The sequence below is a fragment of the Charadrius vociferus genome, unplaced genomic scaffold (genome assembly GCF_000708025.1).
Source record: "Charadrius vociferus isolate BGI_N301 unplaced genomic scaffold, ASM70802v2 scaffold183, whole genome shotgun sequence".
NCBI classification, from domain to species: Eukaryota; Metazoa; Chordata; class Aves; order Charadriiformes; family Charadriidae; genus Charadrius; species Charadrius vociferus.
The window spans coordinates 1,871,852-1,898,193 of NW_009648250.1; the positions used below are offsets into that span (position 1 = coordinate 1,871,852).

At 37.8% G+C, this 26,342-nt stretch overlaps 1 protein-coding gene across 1 annotated transcript in view; it reads left to right on the top strand.

Moving 5' to 3' along the window:
* HOMER1 (homer homolog 1 (Drosophila)) overlaps positions 1 to 26,342 on the top strand; it is a 106,372-nt gene that overhangs the window by 36,437 nt on the left and 43,593 nt on the right. The window contains exons 3-5 of the mRNA XM_009884293.1: positions 6,962 to 7,093; positions 11,742 to 11,834; positions 19,862 to 20,004. Of these exons, the coding sequence (XP_009882595.1) occupies positions 6,962 to 7,093; positions 11,742 to 11,834; positions 19,862 to 20,004 (368 nt within the window). The remainder of the gene's footprint in view (positions 1 to 6,961; positions 7,094 to 11,741; positions 11,835 to 19,861; positions 20,005 to 26,342) is intronic.

The window sequence follows — 26,342 nt, forward strand, 5'->3', positions numbered from 1 at the left end:
ATAAGCTGTTTTCATCTCCCCATTCAATGAGCTATCAATACCATTGCCTTCAGTGTTATGAAGGACATCTGTTCAGTGCCCGTAAGCACTTAGTAAATCCTTCTTTGTTATGTAATCTTCCGATTTTTGCCATAGAGAATGTGAGGATTCCCTCCTAATAAAGCTCTCTATAGTAAGCTTTTATCAAAACTCACTTGGTTTGGCTTGTTGGGTTTTTTGGGTTTTTTTTATTTAACTAGGAAGGATGAGTTGAGCTGCTGTTCCAAGAAACCTTGTCTAAGAAATTAATTTGACATGGAGAAAATACTCGACTGTTCCTTAGGTACCAAGTGGGTATGAAACCCCTGTAACTTTACAAACAGCATATCAGAAGTCTCAGCAATACGGACATAAAAGATATACAGAGTGTAGTAAAAATTGTGATCCTTTCAAGAGACTTTCATTTGCAACTGCTGGAGACGCATCAGTTCATGATGGTTGGAACTGAAATACTCTGCAGCTTTTTTTTTTGCAGCTATTTATTGAAAGCTGAAAAATATTATCCTGCATTTTTTAAAAATACCCAGAGTATTGATATTTTAAATGAGGAAGGAGAATTTCTATCATAAAGAGGTATATAGAAATGTCTTACAGTCAGAGATCTCTATATTATACTACTTTAAGTGAGTGAGACTCTGGTATCAAATCCTACTAGAATTTAATCTAGAAACTAGATTAAGTTTTACTTTGTTTCTTCCCTTCCCAGTCTTCTTTCAAGTCATTCTTTTAGTTCTATCAAATAATTAAAATACCTTTTGTCAAATAATTAAAATACCTTTTGTGTGACTGTTTATTTTAGCATTGGAACTAGGTGCTAAGTGAAGTCAAGACTACCAGTTGTAATCTTTAGCACCTTAATTGATCTCCACAGTTTATAAAATCCTTGTTCTGGTGTCCATTGGGGTTCTTCTGCCTTTGTCCAAAGCTGCAGCTTCTGCAAAGTGGCTGCTGAGTTAAATTGTCAGGCAGTTGTTCATCTATTTATTTGGGGTTTTGTCTGCTGCAGCATTTCCTTTACATTTGCAGTATTATTGGCAAGGTATATTGATAATGCAATCTATCACTTTTATTTACTCTCTCTGTGATTGCTGCAGTCCTAATAATGTTTTCATCCTGGTGTTACATGTCTGACTAAGATCTGGGATCCCCATCATGGTTAAGAAAGACCCATTGTTTTAGGCATCTCAACGTTGCTCTGAAACATACACATGTGAATGGCAGGGGGGACCCAAGGAAGAATTTTAAGGAGTTTTTCAGCAGAATTCCCAGATAATGTTTTAATTCAAGCCCCATCGTTTTTAACATGCACATGTATATAGTATAGTATGTAAAAAGGGCTAAATATAAATATATAAAACATTCTTAAGTTTGGAGTGCATATGGGAAGTGTCTCTGCTATATGGCGTACGGCAGGGTGTCAGTAACACTACTGGCATCTGAGTTTGCAATGCCTTGTATTGTTGACTAGTCAGACAGAAATCTTAAATTTGCAAAGGAGAAAAAGCTATGCAATTTAATTCTCCCATTTGAAGTGAAACTGAATGAAGATGATTTTGTAGTTTGTTTGGTTTTTTTCTGTTTGTTGTTTGGCTTGTTTTTTTTTTTTTTTAAAAAACCCCAAATTTTACATTGAAAATGTCTCAAATACACATGTTGCCAGTGGCCAAAAAAAACTTGTCAAACCATACTGGTTTTGAAGCTGTCATGCCCCTCTCTCAGAGGGAATAGACATATGATCTGTCCAGGTTTTATTGTAAACCTTGTTGCTGGTGGGGTTTACAGCACTCTGTGGGTTTGTATGGTGGAGAGAATGACTTGCATGTGGCTGCTCAGTTAAAGCAGCTGCAGTAACTCGGTGGTGGCAGCTCACACGTATGTTCACTTAGACTGCAGTAAGGAAAGTTTGAGAGTGAAACACTTTAGATTTGAATGATAATCCTATTTCTGTCCCGCACCCTTCCCTCTCTTTAGGACAGTGGATTCCGGTAGGATTCCTGGATAAAATGTAACATCTGTACTGATTGTCTGAATGTCATTAAATCTTTCTTCTTGAAAACAAAAGTACATTTTTAAGACGTGATCTTCACTCACCGCTGAGGGATGCTACTGTACATTGCAGATTCCCCCCTGAATTTGCTTGTGGGGGTCTTTGGTGTAGTTTGAGGAGAGGGTTTGTTTTTTTTTTCCTTATCCCATATCAATAGGTATGAGCCAGATTGAGCTGAGATAGGTCTTACAGAAGCAAGCTCTGCTTATTTTTAGTGCATTCTGTGTAATGTTGTTTTCTGAAGCTGCAGTCTCCTCTTAAAATACCTTGCACAAGAAATGATGCATCTCCGTCTAACTCAACTCCAGAAAATTTCCTAGGACCATAAGGTGTTCACTGTACCGGCCATAGTTTATAGTCACATGCAGTGTCTGGATCCCTGTTGCCCGTGGCAGGGAGATACTGATGCAAATAATCTGATAGAACTCAAGGCTGTTTTCTGTGACCTCTTGAGTAAGTATCTTTTATGCGACCTTTTTTTCCTACCACTCTAGGAGTCAAGAGAAAGCCTGAAAAATAAAATTTCTTATGCAATATGACATGACAACATTGAGCAGCTGTTGCTAAGGCTTTCAGTGCTCATTAATTATATAGTCATTTCATAGCTCCTTGGAAAAATGTGTTTCAGTACTTCTTTCTCCTAGGTGATGGAAGGAAGCCTCCATTATTTCTCCAGTAACACTGCAGACAGACACTGGGATTATTCCCAGAATCCCACTGTCTTTGCTGTTCAATCTCTGGCAGTCACTGAGAAAAGAAAGGAGATCAAGTAATGTGGCTCCTGCAATACTAGTTAACTCTCTGATAATTTTTTCACAGATGCAAGATAGGAAAAAAATACCTAATAATTTGTGCTCATCTAAAACAAGAGAAGACTCTGGAAAAGAGTGGTTTTACAGTCTGTAGGTTTCCTAAGTCTTGTGTGTATTATTTCTGAGTCAAGTCTCCCATCAGTGTTACTGCAATAGATGATCGTTGCATTTTAATGACTGCTGTAAAATAAACTAGTCACACGTTAAAGTGATAACCTTTTTAATGCTAAATACAAGTTTGAAGTAAGGCCTGTAAGCAGAGGTCTTCAGTTGTCTTCCTTTGAAGAAGTTAATAAAAATTATGTGTTTTAATTATTATTATTGCCATCAATTTAGCACAATGTGAAATCGCATTTCACCATGGCTGTGTGTCTTGCAGCTGTTGGGTTTGCAGTCAGTGAGACGAACAGCTAAGACACATGCCCTATTTTCTCATAGCTAAACTAATATGAAAGGAAAACATGAAAGCTATTTTATTATTCCAACAAAATCTAAAGATAACAAAATCAGTTTTCTTCAAAAGCTAAATGTCTGCCTGTCAGATTGACTCTGTTCTGTTTTTAAGATATGCTTGTACGTTTATACTAACAATGTTCTTAAAAGTTGATGAAATATTTGACACTTGTTATACTGGTAGCTACAGTGAAATCTGGCATAGAGGGGAGCTGTTAAAGCAGTACCTATCTGAGTAGACAAGACAGGCTTAATTATAAATTCTAATTTAAAAAATAAATCTTTATTTTTTTTAGCTGATGATATGAAGGATTCATATCTAGTATTTTCCAGAAGTAGCTGACACTGACTGTATCTGTAGTATGGTCTAGCATTGCACTTTTTAAAAGCATAATTAATTTATCATGTCAGATATCTAGCATGCTAATGATTTTAATTCAGAGAGGATTGAAAGTCTTGATTTCCTTGTAAAAATTGCAAATCTGATGAAAGGACTCTTTTTTCTGTATCAATGGGATCTGAATGTAGTCTTCCCAATGAGAAACTTGCTGGTTTTGGACTAGTACTGTCCACTGGAGTGAAGCCTCCTCATTTTTCTCTGCTGGAAGATAAGGGGAAGAATCACAGGGACTCTTTCTCAATACAATTACTTTTAAAAAATGTTTCTTCCTGCCTTTCTCCCTTGCAAGGAAGCAATTTGACAGTCATGGTAACCCAGCCTAAATGCAGACTGCTGTCAAAACATGTACTCCATTCTGGTCCCGGCAGCCTGGTCTGGGTTCTCTCGTGCAGCCAGCCATGTGGGCAGATGAAGCAGTGAGCAGTCGCAGCTAAAAACTGGTGCGTTTCTCCGAGGTTTTTCGCTGGGTTAATTTGCAACCAGATATGCCACTGTCATGGCAGCAAAAGCCAGTCCTGCAGGCTTTAAACCTGCCTGTTGCTTGGAGGTCGTAAGTCCCTGTCCTCAGAGCTGTCTTCTGCCTTGAGGAATTTACATCCATGACATAATGTGCACACTCTCAAATCTCTGATGTAAGTTCAAATTAATCAAGCAGCGGATGGCACTAGGGCTTAAGCAAGCTAGACAACACAGCTAGAGCTTGAGTTGGGAAGACTCTTTTCTACACTGTCCCCAGGATATTTAATTTCAAACATATTACTGTTGACAGCTTCCACAGCAAGAGAGATGGAGCATTAAGTGAACTTGCACAGCTCTGTTCTGGGCTTCCACCAGGTTATTTCAAAAGTGGGCTTCCAAGCACTAACAGTGCACCAGAAGACAGGAAGCGTGCAAGAAAAAAAGAGCTCCAGAACATCTCCTTTCCAAGAAGTCAACGTCCCTATGTCACTTAATCTCTTCTGTCCTATGTGGCATGGACAGCTGTTTTCTGTGAGGTCAGTTAGAGGCCACGGTGCTAGTGCAAGCCTGCTGGCTTTATTTGGGCTCCAAACCTTATGCCTAAAGAAAGGAGAATAATGTTTGAATTACCAATGACTTCACTGACCAGCTTCTCCTATATGAGAATCTGGGAAGACCTTTTGTGGACAATTAACGCTGGAGATGATTATCCAGTGTCTGATCACACAGCAAATCCTGTCCTTAACCTGATGAGACTTGTTGGTTCAAATCTAAGCTTTCAGGCATTCCAGAATTTTCCAGGAGTTGTTCACAATGGTAGCCAAAACTTGCATTTTGAGGCAAAGGTTATCAGAGAGGACTGCCTGTTTGATATCCTCCACCACATCCAGATTTGCTCATCTAATTTAATCTGAGTATAGCGGAGCTGCCAAAGCCGCTGCAGAAGATGCCAATTTTGTTGAATTCATCAGTACTGCCGTATCTTTGCTTGTCTTTCTACATGTTGTGATACAATGTGTTCTGAACTTTCTTGCAATGCTCCTCTCTGCCACTTCATCTGAGAATCACCATGTGGCCTGTTTGTGGGCTTAGCTGGCACCTCAGCTGTGAATTTTTCAGGCTTGCCCTGTAGAGTTCAGAGGAAATTTTATGCTGATGGTAGCTATGCTCCAGTGCTACCCAAATCTCAGCAAAAGCAAAGGGTGCTAAGTAAACTCTGTAACTACTCATTTTAATATCCACCCAGAAGGCCATCTCACACAAGGAGTATAAACTGATTTTTGACTTCTAGAAGATCTCGGGCTTGGGAGAGCAGTGCTTTGTCTCCCAGATGTTGAAGTTTCTCACTGCCGCCATCCTGAGAAAATACTGTTATTCTCTACACATTTGTATGGTTAATTTCATTATTTAGGACACAGAAGATGGTTTGGACCCCATGGATTTTGTTGTGGCTCTAGGATTCTTCAATAATCACTGGCTTTGAACTGCCAGGGGTAAGACAGGGGTTATGGTTTCACAGAAGCAGGAAACATGCACACTGATGTTCAAAAGATTCCCAGCTCAATAGTGTAGGACAATTGCAGTAAGACACATACTGACAATAACCTTTGGAGCACAGTAACTGGCATGTAAGAAAGATTCTTGCTGAATTGTTCTGCTCACAGTGTGTGCTATTTTCTGGGAAGTTTTAAGGACGTTTTCTTTCACGTGTGCGTTACAGAGCACCAGTGACTCATGAAATGGGCTGTGACTTATTTAACAAATATGGCTGAAACTCTCAGTAGCACCAGAGAGATGAGAGAGCATGCCTGCGTTTCACTTCAAATACAAGTATCTCTGGGTTTATGTCTAGTTTTTCTTGTTCATGTTGGCTGGTTATAAACTGTACTAACCATCAGTTTTTTGGTTAAATGGAACCCACTGGTGTCACTACAAGACTTTATCCTGACATACTTGAAGTCAGCTGGACAGTTCCACGTCGCAGATTTAGAATCTGTTAGACAAACTTTAATGTGGTGGAAATACTCTTGAAATCCATGGTAAAACTTCAGTTGCTTTTAGTGGAACCAGCATACCATCTAACAGTTGCATTTTTTGTTTACATTAGCAGAAGTTATATGCTGGAGAATGTGCTTCTTCCATCCTGTAGATAACAAGAACTGGAGAAGAAAAATTATTCTAAGAGTAGTTCTTCTTCTGTAGTTGGTGTATGACTGTCATTGTTAGACATGCTTGTGTGTGTATAAAGAAAAAACAGATTCTTGTAATACAGAAGCTTAAAGCAAAATTGTGCTTCTTGCTTTATTACATGTTTTCCAGTGACAATCGCATAGTGGCAGCGGGGGGGATTGCAACAGTGAAGCTTGTAGTGGAGCCTGAGAGGCGTTGCCTTAGGGGACAAAGCAATACGCTTGTGAGACAGAAAGGGACTTTGCTAGTTCTTCTGTTCTGATCTACTAGACTATGCAGATGCTTTAATGGACTTTTTTTAGACTTGCTAAGTACTAAATGACTGCTTGTAATTTCAAACACGTGGCTTTTGCTCCTTTTACAGCATATATGTGAAAATACGTTTTCATAATTTTAGCTTTCATTGAATTAGAAGAAAACTGTTCCCTAGTTCCCAGTTTGTGTCTCATTCAGTGTACAGAGATACTTGACTACAATATTGGCATTTTCAATTATGAGTAGTCTTTAAAAAAAAAAGCAAAACCACAAACCCTCTTTTTTACAACTGTTAATTTTTTTCAGGCAATAATAAATAGCACTATCACCCCCAACATGACATTTACTAAAACATCCCAGAAGTTTGGCCAGTGGGCAGACAGCAGGGCGAATACAGTCTATGGCTTGGGATTTTCATCTGAACATCACCTTTCAAAAGTAAGTATGACCAGCTAGTCAAAAGTAAGTATGATTCAGCTAGTCAAACGGCTTAACAGTATTTGATTCCTGCTCATTGTATCTCGACTCAGTGCTCACTGCTGTTGTTACTTAAAAATAATTAGAAAAAAATGTTCTGTATTGATCCTTATAATGTAAGAAGACAAGACTAAGTGTGATACCTGCAAATTTACTTTTGACTGATGGAGGAAAGGAGGGAGGTTTAAGCTATCACAGTGTACGCTGTTATCGCTTTCTAATTATTAATTTTTTTAGGTTTCTCTTTTTTCAAAGTTTTTCTTCCATTACAGTTTTTCAGGATAGAATTTAAGGGAGTTGACAAGGAAGTGTTTCTTTTGTATTTAGGTCCCCTAGAAAAAGGGGATCTTCTAAGCCACATTCACGTTCACTTTTCTACTATGTAATGCATCAAATTACAGGTATTTCAACATCTGCAAGCTTCAAGTAAAGCTAGTAGGAGATATATTCAGTGTAAAAGAAAACCACATGTTCTTGTTGGAATACAGAAGTTGAAATATTGACCAAAGATACTCTGTGCCATACGTGAGGGTTTTTTTCTGGTCTACTTGTGCAGGAGGGAAGTACATCTTCTGAGGAAAGCAGTAACTCCTGTCTCTCAAAATGATGGTATAGTTCCTCTGAGCACCCTTTCTACAATACCTATTGCTATTGATACTACTCTGGTAGATGAGTCCACAAACCTGTACCAGCCAATGTCATTTTTCTTCAGATGAGGAATTTCAGTGTAAAAACATGTCTCTACATTAAGCAGAGAATTTTCATCTTTGAAGTATACAAAAGATCTGGAAACCCAAATGTAATGAAAGGAATGTATAATACATGTGTATGTAAGGAATAACGATTGGCTTGTTATTTAAAAAGAAATGATCATACCAGCCCTTTTGAGAAATTGTCACTATCCAAGGATAAGCATGGGCCTGTTAGAAAACCATTAAAATGAGAACCAGTACATCTGCTTTATTTAGACAAGTGTTATACTTGTAAGATTTCTTCCTGGCATAATCAGATAGCTTTCATTTCTACGAAGCAACACAAACACAGGAAATTCTGAATGATACTAATACTGCATGTGTGTTTGTGCACCTATGATTGCTCCAGTGAACTTCAGAAACTCTGTCACTTACTTGAATTGGTGTGTATGTCCTAGACACACTTGCTTACCAATGTGGTAATAACTTTTCTTAATATTTCAATGGATTTAGCATAAATGCTAATTTATTTTACCCCTCTCATAGACTAGCTTGTTTTCTTTAATCACAGACTGCTTCTTTGAAAGCAAAGTGTCATGCTGTAGTCATGCACACTCTGTGTTTGCCTGACTTTAAACACTAGGTTATTCTTGCCAGTGAAAATATTTTGGGTTTCTTATCTGTCCTATCCTTGACTCTTTTCTTGCTCTCCCCGTATGATACTTGTTGCCTTCTTAACTACTGTTGTCTCAATCCCATTCTTTCACTGCCCTCAAACAGATGTCTAGAGTTTGAAGTATGCTCTTGGCTTAAAACTTTATATTGCTGTTGAAAACATAATCTTAAAAGCAACAGTAGATATTTTGTCTTAAGTACGTGTTTGATTAGCAGTTACTCAGATTGCTGTGTGTTACGAAGAGTACACAAATCTGTTGAGGAAAAATGCCAAGTCATAGACCTTTTCTGAAGCTTATGGTGATGAATCTCCAGGACCTTTTCAGCAAACTGTTCCTGTTGTATTATGTCTTAATTATGAAACTGATATTCATGTGAGTTGAAATTGCTGATTGTTGCTACTAAAATTCATAAAGGTAAAACTTTTTGTGTTATTTTAAAATTAACAAACATATTTGATGGGGAAAAAGAAACTTTTCCTTAGATTACAGTCTATTCAGTCACTGGAGTTCATAGATACGTTGGTCTTGGAATCAGAAAAGCTGAATTAGAAACCCTGGATCTGCTGTATAGCTTTAGGGAAACCACATCTATATTCTCTTCCTTGTCTTGTCTCTGTGCTCGGATTGCTAACTTTCACTTCTGTGCTCTGGCATTGTAGTAGGTTTACCAGAGCACTCTTAGGCACAACTAGCATTGTGGGACAGGTAGTACTGGATATTAGTAATAGGGCTAACAAATAAACCGTATTAATTGATTTGTTCAGAAACAGGTAGCTCCTAGAAGTTGCCTTAAAAATGGATTCTGGAACTTCTTTTCTGTATTTGATTCAAAGTCCTTAAGTGAACAGCCATGTTGTGTATAACTTGTTTTGCAGAAGTGTCTCTGGGCCCAATGAAATATTTAAAGTTCTGGGGAGCAAAAGACAGCCCACAACCACAAAAAATTAACCTCGTCTGTGACTGATTTCAACAAGTTAATGGAGCAAATAATCAGAGCAGAGACAATAAACTGTTTATTCTCAAATCATTGGCTGCTTAGCTTATAGTAAATGTTTGACTTTTGGACTACACTTTTTTGGTTCATGTGCCTTTAACCTCCTGAACTAATTACCAGGGTAGGGTGCAACAGCGGTAACCCCTTCCTGTACAATTATTGTGACTGAGAATTAGCAGAGTGAGAATAGCAGATAGAAAAATAACGGCACTCTGATCAACTTCACATACAAACAGTACAGAAGAAAATGAATTCAACTTTTATTTATCTTCATTAGACCATTTCTCAATATGTCAGACCACAACTTCACGTCAAGGTTGTTCCATCAGAAGTCAGCGATACCTGAAAGATGCTTCCTGTGTTGAAGAATATTCCTTTCACAGGATCAGGATTTGCTAGCAGAGTCCCTCTTGCTATTGCAGTAGAAGGAACAGACTGTCTTACGATTTTCAGAGAAAACTGAGACGACTTTCTCAGTCAGAATATAAGTCTGTGTATTTGATAATATCCTGATCTATGAGAGAAAATACTCGTTTGCAGGTTTGCTGTCCGTCTTACACCTTTGAATTAGTAGACCCGATTTTTTCTATATAACTTAAGAGTATGCTAACTGGCAAAAGTGCCACAACAGATAGTTGTAAGACCCTCTTGTACTCTCCCTGCACCATTTTTCATCTTTTCCTTAAAATACTGATCTTCCAGAGAACCTTTCATTTCATCCCGTAAGATCTCATCTTTATTATTCAGGAATCTTATCCAGAGATTGCTTTTATCCATCACCTAACTATCTCAAGGCATTCTAGTAAATTTGTGAAAATGTACACTACGTTACCCTTGTTGGCCCTTTCTTAGAATGTTATCTGTTTATCTGTCTATATTTTTTTACAGTTCCTACCACTGTGACACAGAAGATCACATTTATTGTCCTGTGTGTCTTCAGCCATTTATTCTAAACCTCAGCATTATGTTTGCCATTTACTAATCCTCTGATCTTAAAGCTGATTTAAATAATAGGTTACCCATCAGATTTTGAGGTCTATGTACAAGTCTTAAATAAGTATCATCTAGTTCCGGTGATCTGTTGCCAATTTTATCATCTCTTCTGACATGTTCTTTGATGCTGGATCAATTAGACTTCCAGGGTGGTATCTTTTGTCTCCTTCTATATTGTGGAAGCCTATGCTTTTAAATAACATGACAGGTGAAACATACCATACAAGTGGAGAGAAATGAGATTTCCTGTAATACTAATAGCCTGCCAATATGTTGCATAGCGAGCGAAGTTCTGGTGGAAAGTAGTTGAGGAGATTGTGTCACACAAAGAGTAGCCTTCATCCCTTCTACATACATGCAGTGCAAAACAATTTCTTTGTATGCTGTATGTTCTGTATAAAAGCAGTAGGAAAAAAAAACAACAAATGCTTGGCTATTATAGCAATTAGTGTAGTATCAAGCTGAGATCTATAAAGCCAAATTTTTCTCTAGCCAGAGAAACTAGGCCTTATCCTTGATAAATTGATTTAATTTCTCAAGCTTAAGGGTGCATGTATTTCTAAATTCCTGCTTTAGGTATTTTCTGGAAGAGGTACACATAGCATATAAATCAAGCTTCATGTTGCAGTTCAATGTATAGTTTGTGAATTTAGTGTTCAGTATATGCAAGTGTTGAGTTCAATGAATTTGTTCTTTAACTTGATTGATGTCAGTGAACAATCAAGAACTGATCTTGACTCAATATTCCCACTGCTGCTTTCCTAATTAGCTATTGAAATTATAAATGCCGTTAAAATTTGGGAAGAAATCAGTATTGTTTCAGTCATGAAAGAACGAAGCCCATCGAAGGTTCTAGGCTAACAGTGGCCATGGTAGGCTTCAGAACCAGATCATTTGGTGTCAGGAGAAGAGTAAAATGTGAATCTGAAAGAAGCTGTGTAAGGCAGCTTGTCGCTATTATTAGCCATCTCTGAGGTGGCTTTCTTTTACACTATCAGCAACAGATCGAACTTTGTTGCATCATAATTTTCCTGACATATAAACAGTGTACATTTTGTCTGAAAGGTACTGAAAGGTATATCACTGTGTAACTCACTTAAATGAGTATCTAACAAGGAGAAGAATTAAAAAAATTCTGCTGACAAAATTTGACTTTGTAAAATGTTAAGTACAGCATTCTGTTCTGCATGTAATGTACTATTTCACGCCTACACTTTCTCTTTTTCCTTTTTTTTAAACATATGTACCTTCAGTTTGCTGAAAAATTTCAGGAATTCAAAGAAGCTGCACGACTAGCAAAGGAAAAATCCCAAGAAAAGATGGAGCTAACAAGTACACCCTCTCAAGTGAGTCTTATTGCCTGATTCAAGCCTTGTACTTCGTATCTGAGCTATTACTGTATTGTATGTTACACACACATGTTGTATTTAAAATGAACGGGTTACTTGCCAGTTACCCTGAATCCTCACAACAGTCAGAAGTGTCAGTAAGTCTAAGAATACATTTAACGTACACTACAGAAGTGTCAAAGGGACTTACTTTAAAATAAAATTGGCCTTTAGTTTATTCCCATTCCTTACTTTGAGCTTTCCCAGAAAATGAGTAAACGCGGTGAGCAGTTATGCAAGTAAATCTACAGTAAATACCTTTTATGTTTTTTCTTATCGTATGTGTGAAACTTCAGGCAATGCACCCTAAAGGACTTTTATAGAAGAATCATTACAACAAAGATCAAAGTTAAAGCAGTAAACTATTTTTGCTTATTTCCTGCTGTGTAGTATTCACTTGTGAGATGTGTTGAAGGAAAATGACAGATTCACATGCTGGTTCTGGAGCTTTATTACAGTTAGCCATGATGTAAAAGAAGAGTTTATGAAAGGTATCTCAAAACATGAACTGGGTTAATATAGGCCTAAAAAGAGGATAAATTAATATAGTCACATTTACATGCCTAAAATTAATTTACTTGATTATTAATACCTTGAATTTGCTTTGAAAAAGGAAATTGCAAAAGCTTTTATGCCCCTCCACTCCCGCCCCGCTGCCCACTGTTTCTGGCTTTGTATGTATTGCTTTATTTTCAGCAATAGTGAAGACAAAGGTAATTCCTTCTCTTGGAGGATGAAGCAGCTGTAAAACTACAGCAGGGGTTCCTGAGCTGAGTAGGGTTAATGCGGCTGAGTCTTTTTTTCTGGGCAATGTTCATTCATTGAATCAGTGCGTCTCTTGGGTGCTTTGCACTGTAATGTGCTCCTGATCTCTGATGGAACAGGGGTGGCAGGCAGTTTGCAGCATGCTGCACAAATAGTTTTATGCCACCAGAAAGCTACATCTGGTGCTCTTCCAAGAGAAGTCGGTGGAAACCACAAGAATATACACAATGAACAAACCTCATGTTGTTTGCCCAGTAGGCATTTTGCCCAAGTGCTAGGTTGGCGTTTGCTATTAGCGGGAAACTGCTTGCTCTACTGTAACAAGAGAAAAATAAGGCAGTCTTTTTTGATTAGTTTTCTTGACTGTCTCTAAATTTCTGATAAATTCCATAAATACAGAGATAATGGAGGTACACATTTAAGTATTATAACCTTATATACACTTGGCTTTAGAAACAGTGAAGGGCTTCAGCCAGGCCTCTAGTTACTTGGTATCATAGGCAAAACAATTACTCTGCTTCTGTTTTGACATGCTGATTAACAGTCTGGGCGCAGAAGTTAAATCTGATACTGTCAAATGGAGTGACTTATTATTTGGTTTGGACATAAATTTGAACTACTCACTCAGAGACAAGATGCTTTTGTCTAGCAGCTGCCCAGGGTTAAAGCTTTCTCTTAAGCTGTATGAGCTATTAATATCGTTCATTTTCCTGAACAGATTTCCTTTTATACTTGGAACCTAGCATTTTATACTGTAGGCAGTTACAGAAATGTTACCTTGAGTGATTCTATAATGCACGTTGAGAGCTGCAATTTAATTACTGCACGCTGAGGAATAATTTCATATTCGGGCCTTACTTTTCATCTCTTGCCTTTTCGCTGTGTTGATAAGTTAGCATATTATTCTGAAAGATAGAGTTAGTGCAAGTGCTGACACATCAGCATAATAGTCTTCGCATACTTAATGCTTCTCATTAGTTCCCCAGAGAGAAGGGAGTTGAATCAGGAACTTCGGAGCTTGGAGCAGATGAGCAGCGATGGCTTCATGGCAAACTGCAGCACTTCCATGGCACTGGAGTGCATTCAAAGAGATCTGTGGCTATGGGGAAGATGGGTGCTTGGTAGTGGGGAGGGAAGGTGGGACCCTAGAGACATTTGAAGCAGCACTTGCTGTCATTTTGATCATCTGCCAAAAAGTGACTGCAAGGCAAATAATTCAAGTGTTGCCTTTCTCAGTCATTTTGCAGCTCTTCTTTCCCTTTTGCATAGTGATCCTTTGCAGAGAGGGAGAGTAAAAGAGGAAGGAGGTATTTTCAGTGGCCAGTCAAGAGTTCACAGGAACCAGCTTTTTTTAGGAAGCTTTGACAAGAAAGGCATTGGGAGGTAGCATGTGATTAGTGAGCTCTATAATGGCAACCCAGTTAGCTACAAGTGTCAATGCCTCTGCTGTCTTGGACTTGCAGATATCCTTCTGCATTAAAGTAATAACAGGTAGAAGGATACTGCATGTAAAAACCGGAAAATAACACATGTCAAACTTAAATAAAATGTTACATTTCTCTTCCTTCTAAAAATGCCCTTATTATTTACCAGTTAATTAATGTACTAGATATGGTGTATTGCCCACCTTCCCTGCTACACAATTCTAAAAGATAAAAAGTACGTGTGCTTTTTTCTGCATTCAGTATGTCCCTACAGATTCAGTCTTGATTGAAATATCTCTACAACTAGTGTAACAAAACCCTGGACAAGGTATTTGCTGTTCACTATTGTTTGATGTAACCTTGCAGATACTACTGGTATGTGTGAGTTTCAATTCTGAATGTCCTGCAAAAACTTGTTGTGAAACTAAGGACAAATAGAAAACAGGAGATAACAACAGAAATATCACATAAATATAATATGAATTTGTGGTTCAAGTCCTTAGCAGTTAGGCATGTTAAAACTTCAGAACAGTCTTACCTGAAGTCCACTGAGGTTAGGATGTTTCTCTAAGGTGTTACAAGCTTTAGCAAAGTGCTGGTACTGTTTGGCTAGGTATTTCCACCAGAAAAGTGCCTCAGTGGCCAGGAAGTAGTAGTTCCATGTTGAGTATTTTTTGGATACAGCGTTTCACCTCATGGGGTGTATTCTTCATCTTTTTTTGGTGTATTGTTCAGCTTTTTTGTGTTTGTGTATGCGGGAAACACATACTGGAAAGAAAATAATACATAGCCCAATTTGCAATTGCTTAATAGCAGGAGTTCCTTTTCCCCTAAGCTATGCTGCTGCTAATTTTAAACTCTGCATTTTTACTGTTTCTTTAATACTGCCTGTTCTCCTGCTATTTACCAGCAGGCTTTGCTGTAGTTTCCCAGAATATCAGATAATGTATAAAATCACCATTCACATTGACTGTAAAAACAACTTAAACTCATCCAGAGAAAGACAGTGGCCCGGACCAGCAAATCACAAGAGAGATGCTGCTTTGTTATGTGTAAGTCCCACTGAGTGCACAGTGCTTTCTTGAAATGAAGAGGAAAGCATTGTTTCTGTTTCAGAGAACTTGGACTTTCGACCCTTCTGCCTTAAGATGGATTCATATAATAATACAGCCTTTATCTATTTCTGGTATATCTGGAGGCTTCAGTCTAGAAAGAAGTTGTCTATTTTGGTACTTCTAAGACCACCTATGAACATAGGTACCCCATCTGGTGTCCCTTCGGTAATAAAGCATTAGGTTACAAAGCTTTTCAAGGCTCTTATCTTGTTTATACAAAACTAAAATACTGGCTTCCCTGCTGTGTCACCTACTATTTCCCAGACCGATCTTTTAATATAGGGAATTATTTTGCTTATGTCATAAACTCCTGGATCTTACAGTGACAAGACACCTATAGTCCATTTTCAGTTACAAGCTTACCTGTGAGCTGAAAGAGCAACACTTTGATCTGGAGTCCACTGAGCTGTGTGAAGTAATAGCCTGAAAACTGTCCTCCACCCCCTTTTTTTAAATTTCTTTTTTATACTAACTTTAATTAGGTTCAAGTACAGAACCAAATAAAGCAGTTTGTGGGCTTTGCAGTCTCACCCCATCAGTCTTACAACCACATGGAGTCTGAACCTCAGTTCTTTTTCTCCAAGCAGGAATCTGTCCTCAGATACTTCTTTTGACCCAGGTAATTTCAGATTAAGACCTCTGTTAATTCCTGAAACTCTGTGGTGAGTAACTTTCTCAAAATAGTGTTGTCTGTGATTCTGAGCCCCTCCTATGCAGACTACTAGGAATAGCTATTGCCTGAAAAGTTTTAGAATCACAACATTTTTTAGTGCGAGGAATGGGTTGGTTTTCGCAAAATTGTTGTGGTTTATCATCTGTTAGCTTTTTCTTTGTAGAAGTACAAAGTTTACTTACAAAACTGTGGAAAAAAGTGACTTTCTGAGATGTTACGTGAATTTCTACACCAGAACAAAAGTTTCACATTTTATGGTATCAGAATCAGAAGCTGGCAGATTTATTCTGTTGCCAGTCAGTACCAGACAGAGAAGTCCTATGAAGAACACCAATGCCACGGAAGTATATGAAATACTTAATGAGAAAACAGTATAACACTCAATAAGAAAACAAACTGGAATTGGTTTGGTTTGCTCATGATTTTACAACCACCTACTCCTCCTTTTCTTCTGTTCCATATCTAGTCACCATTAAAAGGTGGCTTGATCAGTGCTGTGAAGTCTGCTTGGTTTACTTTACTCTTTTGTGAATGCGTGCATTTTGCTTAGAAGATTTTGAAATTTAAGGCATCTTTTGACGAATTCCGCTCTGTTATGTTTAGTGAATATATTGTAGGCACAGTCATTTTTATACTGCCTGGCATCACCTGAATCCTGCATTAGTAGGGTCAGAGCTCCTTTAGATAGTGCAGATCTCTGACAAACTCTTAAATAGCAAAATATACCTGAGCCAGACTCTCACATTTACTCGTCATGTAGAAAAATACTAATCCTCAGTCCATGTTTAAGTCCAGGACTGGTGAGTGAGTTGAAGTTCAGTATCCTCCAGAAACCTATATATGATGCAATACTGGTTTTATACCACAGAAGAAGTATTAATCCTTTCTTCTCAAATGTATGAAATGTCTGAGTCAGAAATACCAGGCATTAAAATATATCATTGATTTACAGGAAGACTTGTTGTTTTGAATTTAAGCACTGTTTTTTCCATATAGCGTCTATACAGTTGAATATTAGAACTAAGTTAACCTGCTCTAGAAGGGAAGGGTGAAAATCTCTTTTTAAGCTGACATCAATTTCTTCCCCAACTCTGTAAAGTCTGGAGTGGACGTGTGAAGGTATAATGGTATGGAATAAAAACTTCATTACATATGAACATCTCACAAAAATGTTCCTGAAATTCTTTACTCTCTCTAATTAATAAAAAATGGGAACATATTATTTGTAATCATTTGCAAAAATTTTGTTCAGTTTAAGTGGCTTTTTCTGTTGCCTTTGGTGCTTTATTCCTATCCAGCTTCATTATAGTTGGCTGCAATGAAATTATTTACCAGGCAGGGATAGTTGTGAGTGCGTGAGAGCACTGATTAACCTGTATTATTGGTGGAAGAAATATATACTAGAATTTGATATTTCTCTTGTAAATATAAAATCAGCCCCTCATGGATTTGCAGGCAGTGAACCTCAGATATTACATAGACTGTGATGTTTGTCTACGTTAATTTTTGACACTTGAATTTTATTCACATTTGAAAACTATGTAAGTGCTTTACTGAATAATAAGCCTAGGTGGAACTTGCACATTTGTATTTCTTCTACTGAAATAATTTTTATGCATTCACACTTAAAACATTTTAATAAGTAGGCACTGCTTTATCTATCTAATAATAGTGTTGTAGGAATCTTTGTATTAAAGATACAAGGCATTCAGATTTTGTAGGGTGTGGTATGTATTTTTTAGAATATCTAGTGGACTTTGAGAAAAGGAGAAAATAAAAGAGAAAGTCTTGAGTCCATAAAGGTTTTCATTTAATATCAGGGGAAACTGTTTACCAAATCAGAGGATAATAATAGAGAAAACCATATAATTTCTAGAAAATACTTCATTTGCCTGATTATCTTGCCAACTCTGCTCTCCTTTCACACTTAATTTCAATTCAGCTTCAGTTCAGTAAAATTGTTCTGTAAAAATCAAGATTTAATTTTGACTTTTAAAGTATTAACACTTAAGGTAATAATTTTGAGTGTAAAATAACAAGATTCTTCCTGAAAGTAGGTAACAATTTGCATTCATATAATTAAAAAAATTACTTTTATGTTACAGATAACAGTTTATATCTGTGGAAGTAAATCTGTGTAAGCTTATTACTTCTGCTTTTTAGTCAGTAGGAGTGTAATAGGAAATTGCAGAATGGAGACACTGGTGCTTGTGCAGTGTATAACTTGATGAATGCTAAATATAGTAGAACTGGAAGTCAGTATTAAAATGTTGTATCACCCACTAATTCAAGTTGTAGAGTGAGGTGCATGTCTCTCACTATGTGAGAAATATGGCAGAATGAAAGCAAAATTTGGCACTTGTGCAGCAAATGCAAATTACTTAATTACATTAAGTAATTTAAAGTGCAATGAAAACATTGAACAAGATTTTGGTTAAGGGATACCAGAAAGGTGTGGAACGTGATGATGACAGCCAGATCGTATGTTCTTTAAAAGAACTGAGTTTTTCCATCTAGTTAAGTCTCAGAGTCAGTGATGACATTTCCTATGGATGGAGGATCAGATTCAGTATTGGCTTTCAAAAAGCCAATGTAACTAGTTCAAAAACTAGTTCAAAAACCCAATTGTAAACTAGTTGAAGGCTCCAAATGAAGGCTGAATTTTAAACCCTGATCTTGTAAGATCATGACTATGACCTTTAGAGGTCCCTTCCAACCCAAACTATTCTATGATTCTGTGGTCTTCAGATACTTTGCAGTTCCTTCTGAGCCTGACACTCTGCATAGGAAGCTGCATAGGAAGCAGCAAAGAGCTGCAAAGAGGAGTTGCTGCCTTTCCAGAGACTCTGCTTGTGCTTCAGTTTAATAGCATTAAGTAACAGCTTTACCTGTTCCCCGTGCAGATGGTAGAAGGCTGTGTGGCCATAGGAGATACTTAGATTTTGGAAATACCGTAATTCAATCAGTCCTCTGCTGTGCAGACACCCCTCCATGACATCTGTTGAACTCTGTTTGTGAAATTCTTCTATCTTGGAGTTAAATGTTACCACTTGGTTACTAAAGGCCTACTAAGACATTTTAAAATTGAGATGAGCTACTTAGCTTATATGACTCGCTTATCTCCTGCAAAAAGGAGAGAAAATACTAAAATTAAACCATGTACAGGGACTGAAAAGCCTGTGATGTTCTAACTTAGGATGTAGGGTACAAGAGTGTACTTTGTTTTTATAAAAAAAAAAGTTATTTTCGGTGACTAGAAATTAGCAAATGGTGTTTGTTGGCCAAAACATGAATGTACATGTTGCTGTGACGAAGGGTGATTAAAGCCGCACCAGTGCCTTCTGCTGGGAGGTGGCAATGAAGTTTTTCAGGTGTCCGGGTACACAGCAGTAGCAGAAGCTGCCTGGGTGTAGCTGGAGTATAGTGCTTCCCGGGTAATACCATGACCAGCAAGAGCCAGGCCAGGATAATGTGCCTACGAAAGTTCTGCCAGGACCCTGCTGAGCCAAGTGTTCTTTACGGATGGCTCATGGATGAAACAGTGAATGCACCACCAATGGCCCTTCCACTGTTCACTTCAGTTAATAAACAACATGAAAGCTAGATTTTGAAACAAGTATCGGAAGTGTTTGTTTCACCGTGTTAGAATATAAAATAAGAGATAAGAGTCCTGGGTGTCAGTAGTCACCCGTTGCGTAGCAGTATGAGGGCTGAATATAATACCAGGCAAGGGCGAGAGGTCTGTAATAAGCAGGAGGTTGGATACTTGCAAATAATTCATAGGTCAATTGTGTTTTGTACAAGATAATGTGGGTCTTACAGTAATACACTTCCAAATTAAGTTCACATGATGAAATAGGACCATGAGGGATGCTGGAGATCTGAGCCTCACATTAATACTACCTACTATTTGTGTATCATTTAAGACTTAGTGTTAGCGCTTATAGACACACAGCCTTCCTGAGCATGTCAGTTTGTAATTTTAATGTGTTGTTTGTTTTATTTAAGGAATCAGCTGGAGGGGATATTCAGTCTCCCTTAACGCCAGAAAGTATTAATGGGACAGATGACGAGAGAGCGACGCCGGAAGTGACGCAGAACTCAGAACCAAGGGCTGAACCAACCCAGAACGCATTGCCATTTACCCATAGGTACAGATTCCATTCCCACATCCTGATTAAGTGATGCCTGTCTCCTTCCTTGTTAAAGGGACCTTCTCCGATATTGTGTGGGAAAAAAAACCCACAAACTCAGCCTCCCCAAAAAACCTCATCTGGCTTCTAGATTTGCAATATAATCTTTAACAAAAAAAAAAAACGAGTATGAGAAAATATCTTGGAATAAGATTCGAGGGGATGTTACTTTATAGTTTAATCAGCTGAACATGAGCCCTTGAACACTGGTTAGTGCAGGTGTCCCTTTAACAGGAAGCATTATTTCAATGTTTGAGGTCTTAGAAAAATTAACTGCTTCATAGAATATTCCAATTAAATTATTTTTGCACACATTCTTTAAATGACTGATAGGACTGGATGTCAGCCTTTCATTGACGAGCTGTTGGAAGAAAAGGGACTCTCACAACACTTCTGGATTGTGAAGTTTAAAGCAGCCTTTAATTGAACAGTTCTCTGACAGTTGAAAACGTTTTTCAACTTTTTTTGAAATATGAGAGAAGCGTAGTTGCTTCAGAATGATTTCTAATTTGTTGCATTGGGAATGCTGTGCTCTGTTGTTCTTCAAGAAAGCTAGGACTTTTTACTGAATGGTACAATTAATGAGCTAAGATGGATATATCTCCCCCGTTAGAAACGATTGTAAATGGGACACTCTCAATAAAATACATAATGTATTGAGACCATGGAGAGTAACTGAAACATTTAATAAACTTAGAACAGAGCTAGAAATACTAGATTTATTTTTTTAAACATTGTCTAATTCAGTTTAAGTAGAGTTTAAGAGCTCTTGATCAAAGGTTGGGGAATACTAGGATGTGAGATGCGTCATGCAGTTCAGAATGAGCAGAGATGGAATTGTGCAGGACTTCTCATTTTTTTGTAAGAGAATACTACTATTAAACGTATATGGAAAAAGTAATATACATTTTCAAATGAGAAAAAAAATTATACTTTTGCACTAATTTTTTAACAGAGTGATTGTGTTTATTTTTATACTTCAACTGTCACCAGTGCATCTATTACATGTTTTAGAAGAATGGTGCTTTGTAAGAGTGCTATGTGCATGTTGAAGGAGTATTACAAATGTTGCACATCTATCAGTGTTCTGTAATGAGTTCATTTAAACTGTTTGTGTGTTAGAATTCTCTTATCAATATTTTTGTGAAATGGAGTTGTGATAAAGTCGGCAAGTAGTGTCTGTTTTTTTCAAAAATGATAGCTGCAAGATCTTCCCTGTTGTTCTGCATATGTAAATATGTTTTCTGGTATGCCAGTATAGCAACTACGCTTTGCTCTGCATTGAGCATGACTGAAGATGCTTGTTGAAACTACCCAGTTGTAATATTTGATGGTGTAGAATAGTTACAAAACTTTTACGTGCTTTGCACGTTTCTATCTACTTCATGTCTGCGGTGTAAGTGCCTGGTTTTAGTTTTTTGTCCTGCTAAATACCACTAGCTAGAATTGGTCTTCCAGCAATAACTCTGCATTTTGAGGGTCACTACTCATGATGATTCTCGAAAGATCAGAGTTTTGTCTTGCTAATGGTAGCTTCGAGTTTCTTACTGAGCTATTACTGAAGAAAATGCAAATTTTTAAAACCCTTGAAATAAATTGAATTTTGGACTAGATAAGGTTTTTATTACAAGTGAATAAGGATTATTTGTTTATTTTAAATAAATAAAGATGCGTGAAACATGTGCATGAAAGAAATGGAAAGTGGAGCCTCCAGGATTGTGTTAGTTCTGGTGAAATGGGCATGTTTTTGTAGAGGCATTTCATAATACTAAATTGGCAACTAGGTAGACATACCTAAGTGCTTGTGCTGGCTTGAAAGAGTGCTCTCTGCAGGCAGTCTGCTTGCTCTGATTTAAAAGAAAAAAAAAATTGAATTTAAAACCTTACACCCCAATCATTAGGGAGTCCCTGGTCTTTTCGTGTGTCAGGGGTACAGGAAGGGACTGTGCTTCTCATTGTTCCCTGCCCTTCTGATGATGCTGTGTGTTGGTGGCACTCTGTGTGTGATAGAGAGGAGCTGCTGAACTGAGCCCTCTCCCTGTGTACCCTGGTGACACCTGCTGATGGCTGAGCCTCCTCCTCCTGCCCCTTGCCTTTCAGCAAAGGTAAAGTTTAGCCAGTGCTTCTGGGTGAGGAGGATAACGCTGGTAGGGCATTCAAGTTCCCTCCTATGCGTGACAATGCTTTTTACATACTTGCCTTGGAGCTGCTGATCAATCCTTAGGTGCTTTTCAAAAGAAGAGGTGGTGTTGTCTTCCCTCCAGTGAGTTCAGTGATGGGGGACATGAGAGTCCCTGAGGCTGGCTATGCTTCACTCCAGTAACACTAGCATAGCAAGTTCATTTCTTCCATAAATACGAAAGCTGTTTTCTGCTCTGGCATTGGCAATGCGTGCTTACCCTGGGAAAGGACCAAAAGGAGTGGTCCTCAACGTAGGCTGGAGCACAGGCAAGGCATGTGTGGGGCTGCACAGCAGGAGCCCAGCAGCCATGGGGCAAGTGTTGGAGCTTCGTGAGCAGGATGAGGTGCCGTGCCACTGCATGGAGAGGATGGCTGGTGAGGTGGGAACCGCATTGCTGCCGAGAGGGTCGGCACAGTCAGCCGAATGCAGGTGTCTCTGCGGCAGAGGACACGGGTGAAGGCTTGAAGGGGGCGGTTGTCAAAACAGTAATACAGGTCAGGGCCTCTCGTGTCTTTATATGAACAGGAAAGGGCTGACAGGAGTTAACAAGGTCAGAAATGAGAGGTGGGGAGGTCATGCTTTAGTCTACATCTTACTACTTGTCATTTTTAATCTGCACACCTGCAAAATGTTCAATTTGATTTTGTTATAACACATCCTTGCTGGCCAGTTATGTCCTCTTCTGCAAGCGTTCCTCTCTGCTCTTTGTGTGTCTTAGTGCTTGGGGCCTGTTATTTCAGCAGCATGAGTATAGACTACGCTGGTATTTATAGTTATTTTCTGACCACTTACCCAAAGGCTGAAAAATGGCATTACTTAAGTCACCAGAGTTTTGTCACAGAACCCAAATTTCTTATTATTTCAGTAAATAATTGTAAGTTTTGAAATGAACATTCTCCAGTATATGTCTACAATCACATTCGTATCCCATAAGCGTAACAGAGTAGAAGTCTAGTTGCTTCAATTTACCCTCATCTGTAAAGTCCTAATGCTGTTCACAAGCAGTGTGACTCCAGTCAACTTCTTGAGAGACGAGGATATTAAACAGCTACAACAACCCTTGCACAGAAGATAAACTCTTGCAATTAAACATCTTGCCTTTTTTTAAACTATCTATGATGGTTAATGTTGAATTATGAAGTAATATTACTTGGGAACTCCCGCATTTTATAATGTACTGTAGCCTGAGCACTCCTCTCATGAGTAAATGTTGCCAGAACAAATGAAAATAAAATGTAGCCTAAGCCTGGCATTAGAATTTTTAAAAGTCTTGGCTGAGACACTTATCAGTCCTTTTCTGAATGATAGCTAGTCTAGGAAGGCTTTTTTTCTAACAGAGGATAGTTAATCAAATCAAATATTTAAAACAAGTAACACTTTAGAAAGTATGTATTTTTGTTCTTAAGTAAATCTTAAGTTTCCTCAGACATCTTCCTTGTTTAAAAAATCATTTCCACATTCTTTAAATTGTGGTATTATTTTTTTTTTTTCAACTGAAAACTGTTGATCATAAAATGGGGTTTGGAGAGAAAAAAGTTGCTGAAAAATTTTAACCACTTCTGATGTGACTGTCTTTTAAATAAAAGTTTTAATCCTGATGGTGCATAGTATACAATTCCTGGTCATCTGAATGAACCCAAAGAAATACTATACTAAGCTTATTCAGCCTTAGAATATAATTCAAATATTAAAACTGAATGGTGTATTTGGCAAACTCTGCAATTGCTGCTTGGGGCTTTTTCGTAACTGTTTGGTGAACTTGCTCTATCTTTACCCTTGAAGAGAATACATTTGTTTATAACAAGCTTTATTGCATTTTTGGCACCTTTTGAAGCTGATAAAACACACTTTCAGAAACAAAATGTAAGAGGATTCTCCTGGGATAAATCTTGAAGGTCTTCAATTTCCTGTCAACTGTGACTCGAACCTGTTGCCTCATTTTTTCTTGTAATACGTAATCTTGGAATCTCTATTACATAATGTTTTGATCAGACAATATATATGTGTGTGTTTGTTGCTTGTTCGTTAAAATTCATATTTTTGTATTCAAACAAGTTTTTAGTAGGGAATTTTGACTCCATTGCCTTAGTGAAAATGGACTTATTTCAAATGATGTTTATATCGTAGATGTGTTATTGTCTAGATAGCTTACCATTTAATAATGCTGCATGTAAATCCAATGCTGTACAACAAAGAAAAAAAACAAAGATCATGCTGCTAGCTCATGTTCCTTCACTGAGTTTTCATTAAAAGTTGTATGAAGAAATCTGTTTAGTAGATTTTTCACTTTGTGTATTAAAACTACTCACTTCTACAAGCTTAAATATTTTAGTTATGTTACAGTAAAAGTACTTCGTGTCTCATACTGAACTGTTAAATTGCCCTTAAGGAAAAGTTTTGAGTTAATTTTTGTAGTGTTTTGTAATTTGAAATTATACCCAAATCCTAGTATTTGGATGTTCTTTATAAGGTTGTGCATAGCTTCCTTACCAAGTAGTCCTGGGGGGGTGTATTAGGATTTTTTTCATTTTAAATTCTTGTTTTTGAATGTTATTTAATCTGATCGTAGGATAATTTCTCATGAGGAAGTTTAGGAGCTCCCTAATCCAACCTCCTGCTCACAGAAGGTCAGCTAAGAGATCAGACTAGGCTGCTCTAAACTTTATCCAGTTGGATTTTGAAAACCTTCCAGAATGGAGACTGCTAAAGCACGGCTTTTTAAAAACTTTTCTCTTTAACGTAAAAGGCACTAACTGTCTTCATGTTGCACAGTACTATAATGAACTGTGACATTTTAGGGCACACTGGGGGAACTCTGGTAAATTCAATTTCTCTGTTAAGAAGAGATTATTATTTCTTGAGGCACACTCAGAGAAGGGACTCCAAGGTGATACGTTCCTGCCGTCAGTGTAAGCAGAGAACTAGTTAATATAGCAACTTAGATATAGGGCTTGACTTCACCTCAACCAACATTCACTTGATGTTGTGAAGGTCAGAGCTTTACTGTCCTTCTGCCTCTTGTGGTCCACTGGCAAGAGCCTGGTGGTCTCTGGAAGAAGCATACAGGGAGGGTTTGCTCTCCCCTCCCTCCCTGACCCGATTCCTGCAGCTTCCTGCACTCCTGCCCTTCTGCCCAAGATGCTGGGATCTAGCTGAAGTAGGCTGTCCTTCAAGAGAAAAAGAGTTCTTGCTAGGAAATTATTAATTTGAAAGGAAAATCTTGCCTTGTGTTCATGTAATTTTTTTTTCACGTCTCTGTCTTTCCTGACAGAGATTTCAGACAATTTCTGAAAATTCTGTAAGGAATCTCTGGAATACATAGTAAACCATTTCGTGGTTTTAAACCAGTAACCTGTCAAACACAGCATAACACAGGTCATTCTGTAACATTTTCATAGGACATCTGTAGTCATGAAAGGAGAGGTGGAGAGGACTTGTATCAGCTATTGGAAGAATGGTCATGGTGTAGATGTTGATTAGCTCTTTGAAATGAAGAAACTCTGCAACTGATAGAGCTGATTTTAATGACTGGGAGAACGGATGAGAGCCAAAACTAAAAATAGCCTCACACTGAAGAGAGTAATTTCACCATGTCCCTTGTGCACCTCAGCGTGTTCTAGTTTGGAGCATGTGAATTACCCACTTCCTGACGTTTGTTTAGTGAGAGCTCTAAGGGGTGATTCAGAAGATGTGAGCTGGGTGTTTGAAATTAGATGATATAAATACTGTCCTCAGGGACAAGTGAGCACTCTTGAAACATATCTGTCAAGTACATTCTTAGAAGAGGAATATAATCCTTATGCAATTTACATTTTAAAAACAAAACAAAAAACCCCACAAAAAATCAAAATCAAACCAAAACCATACTGCTTGTACTATGTATTTTTTTTCCCCTTGTAATCATATACATAAAAAAAAAGCCTAGTAAAAATGAAAAAAAAAAAAAAAAACCAAAAAAAAAAGAACTCTCTCGCTTGAGGAATGAACTTTCATTTTCTAAAATACATCCATTTTGATCAACCTATCCAAAGTACAGATGACATTAAAAGATTGTTTATTAATACTTCAGCAATGATAAACATTGGCTCTGTGAGTGGGTAGATACAATACTTAA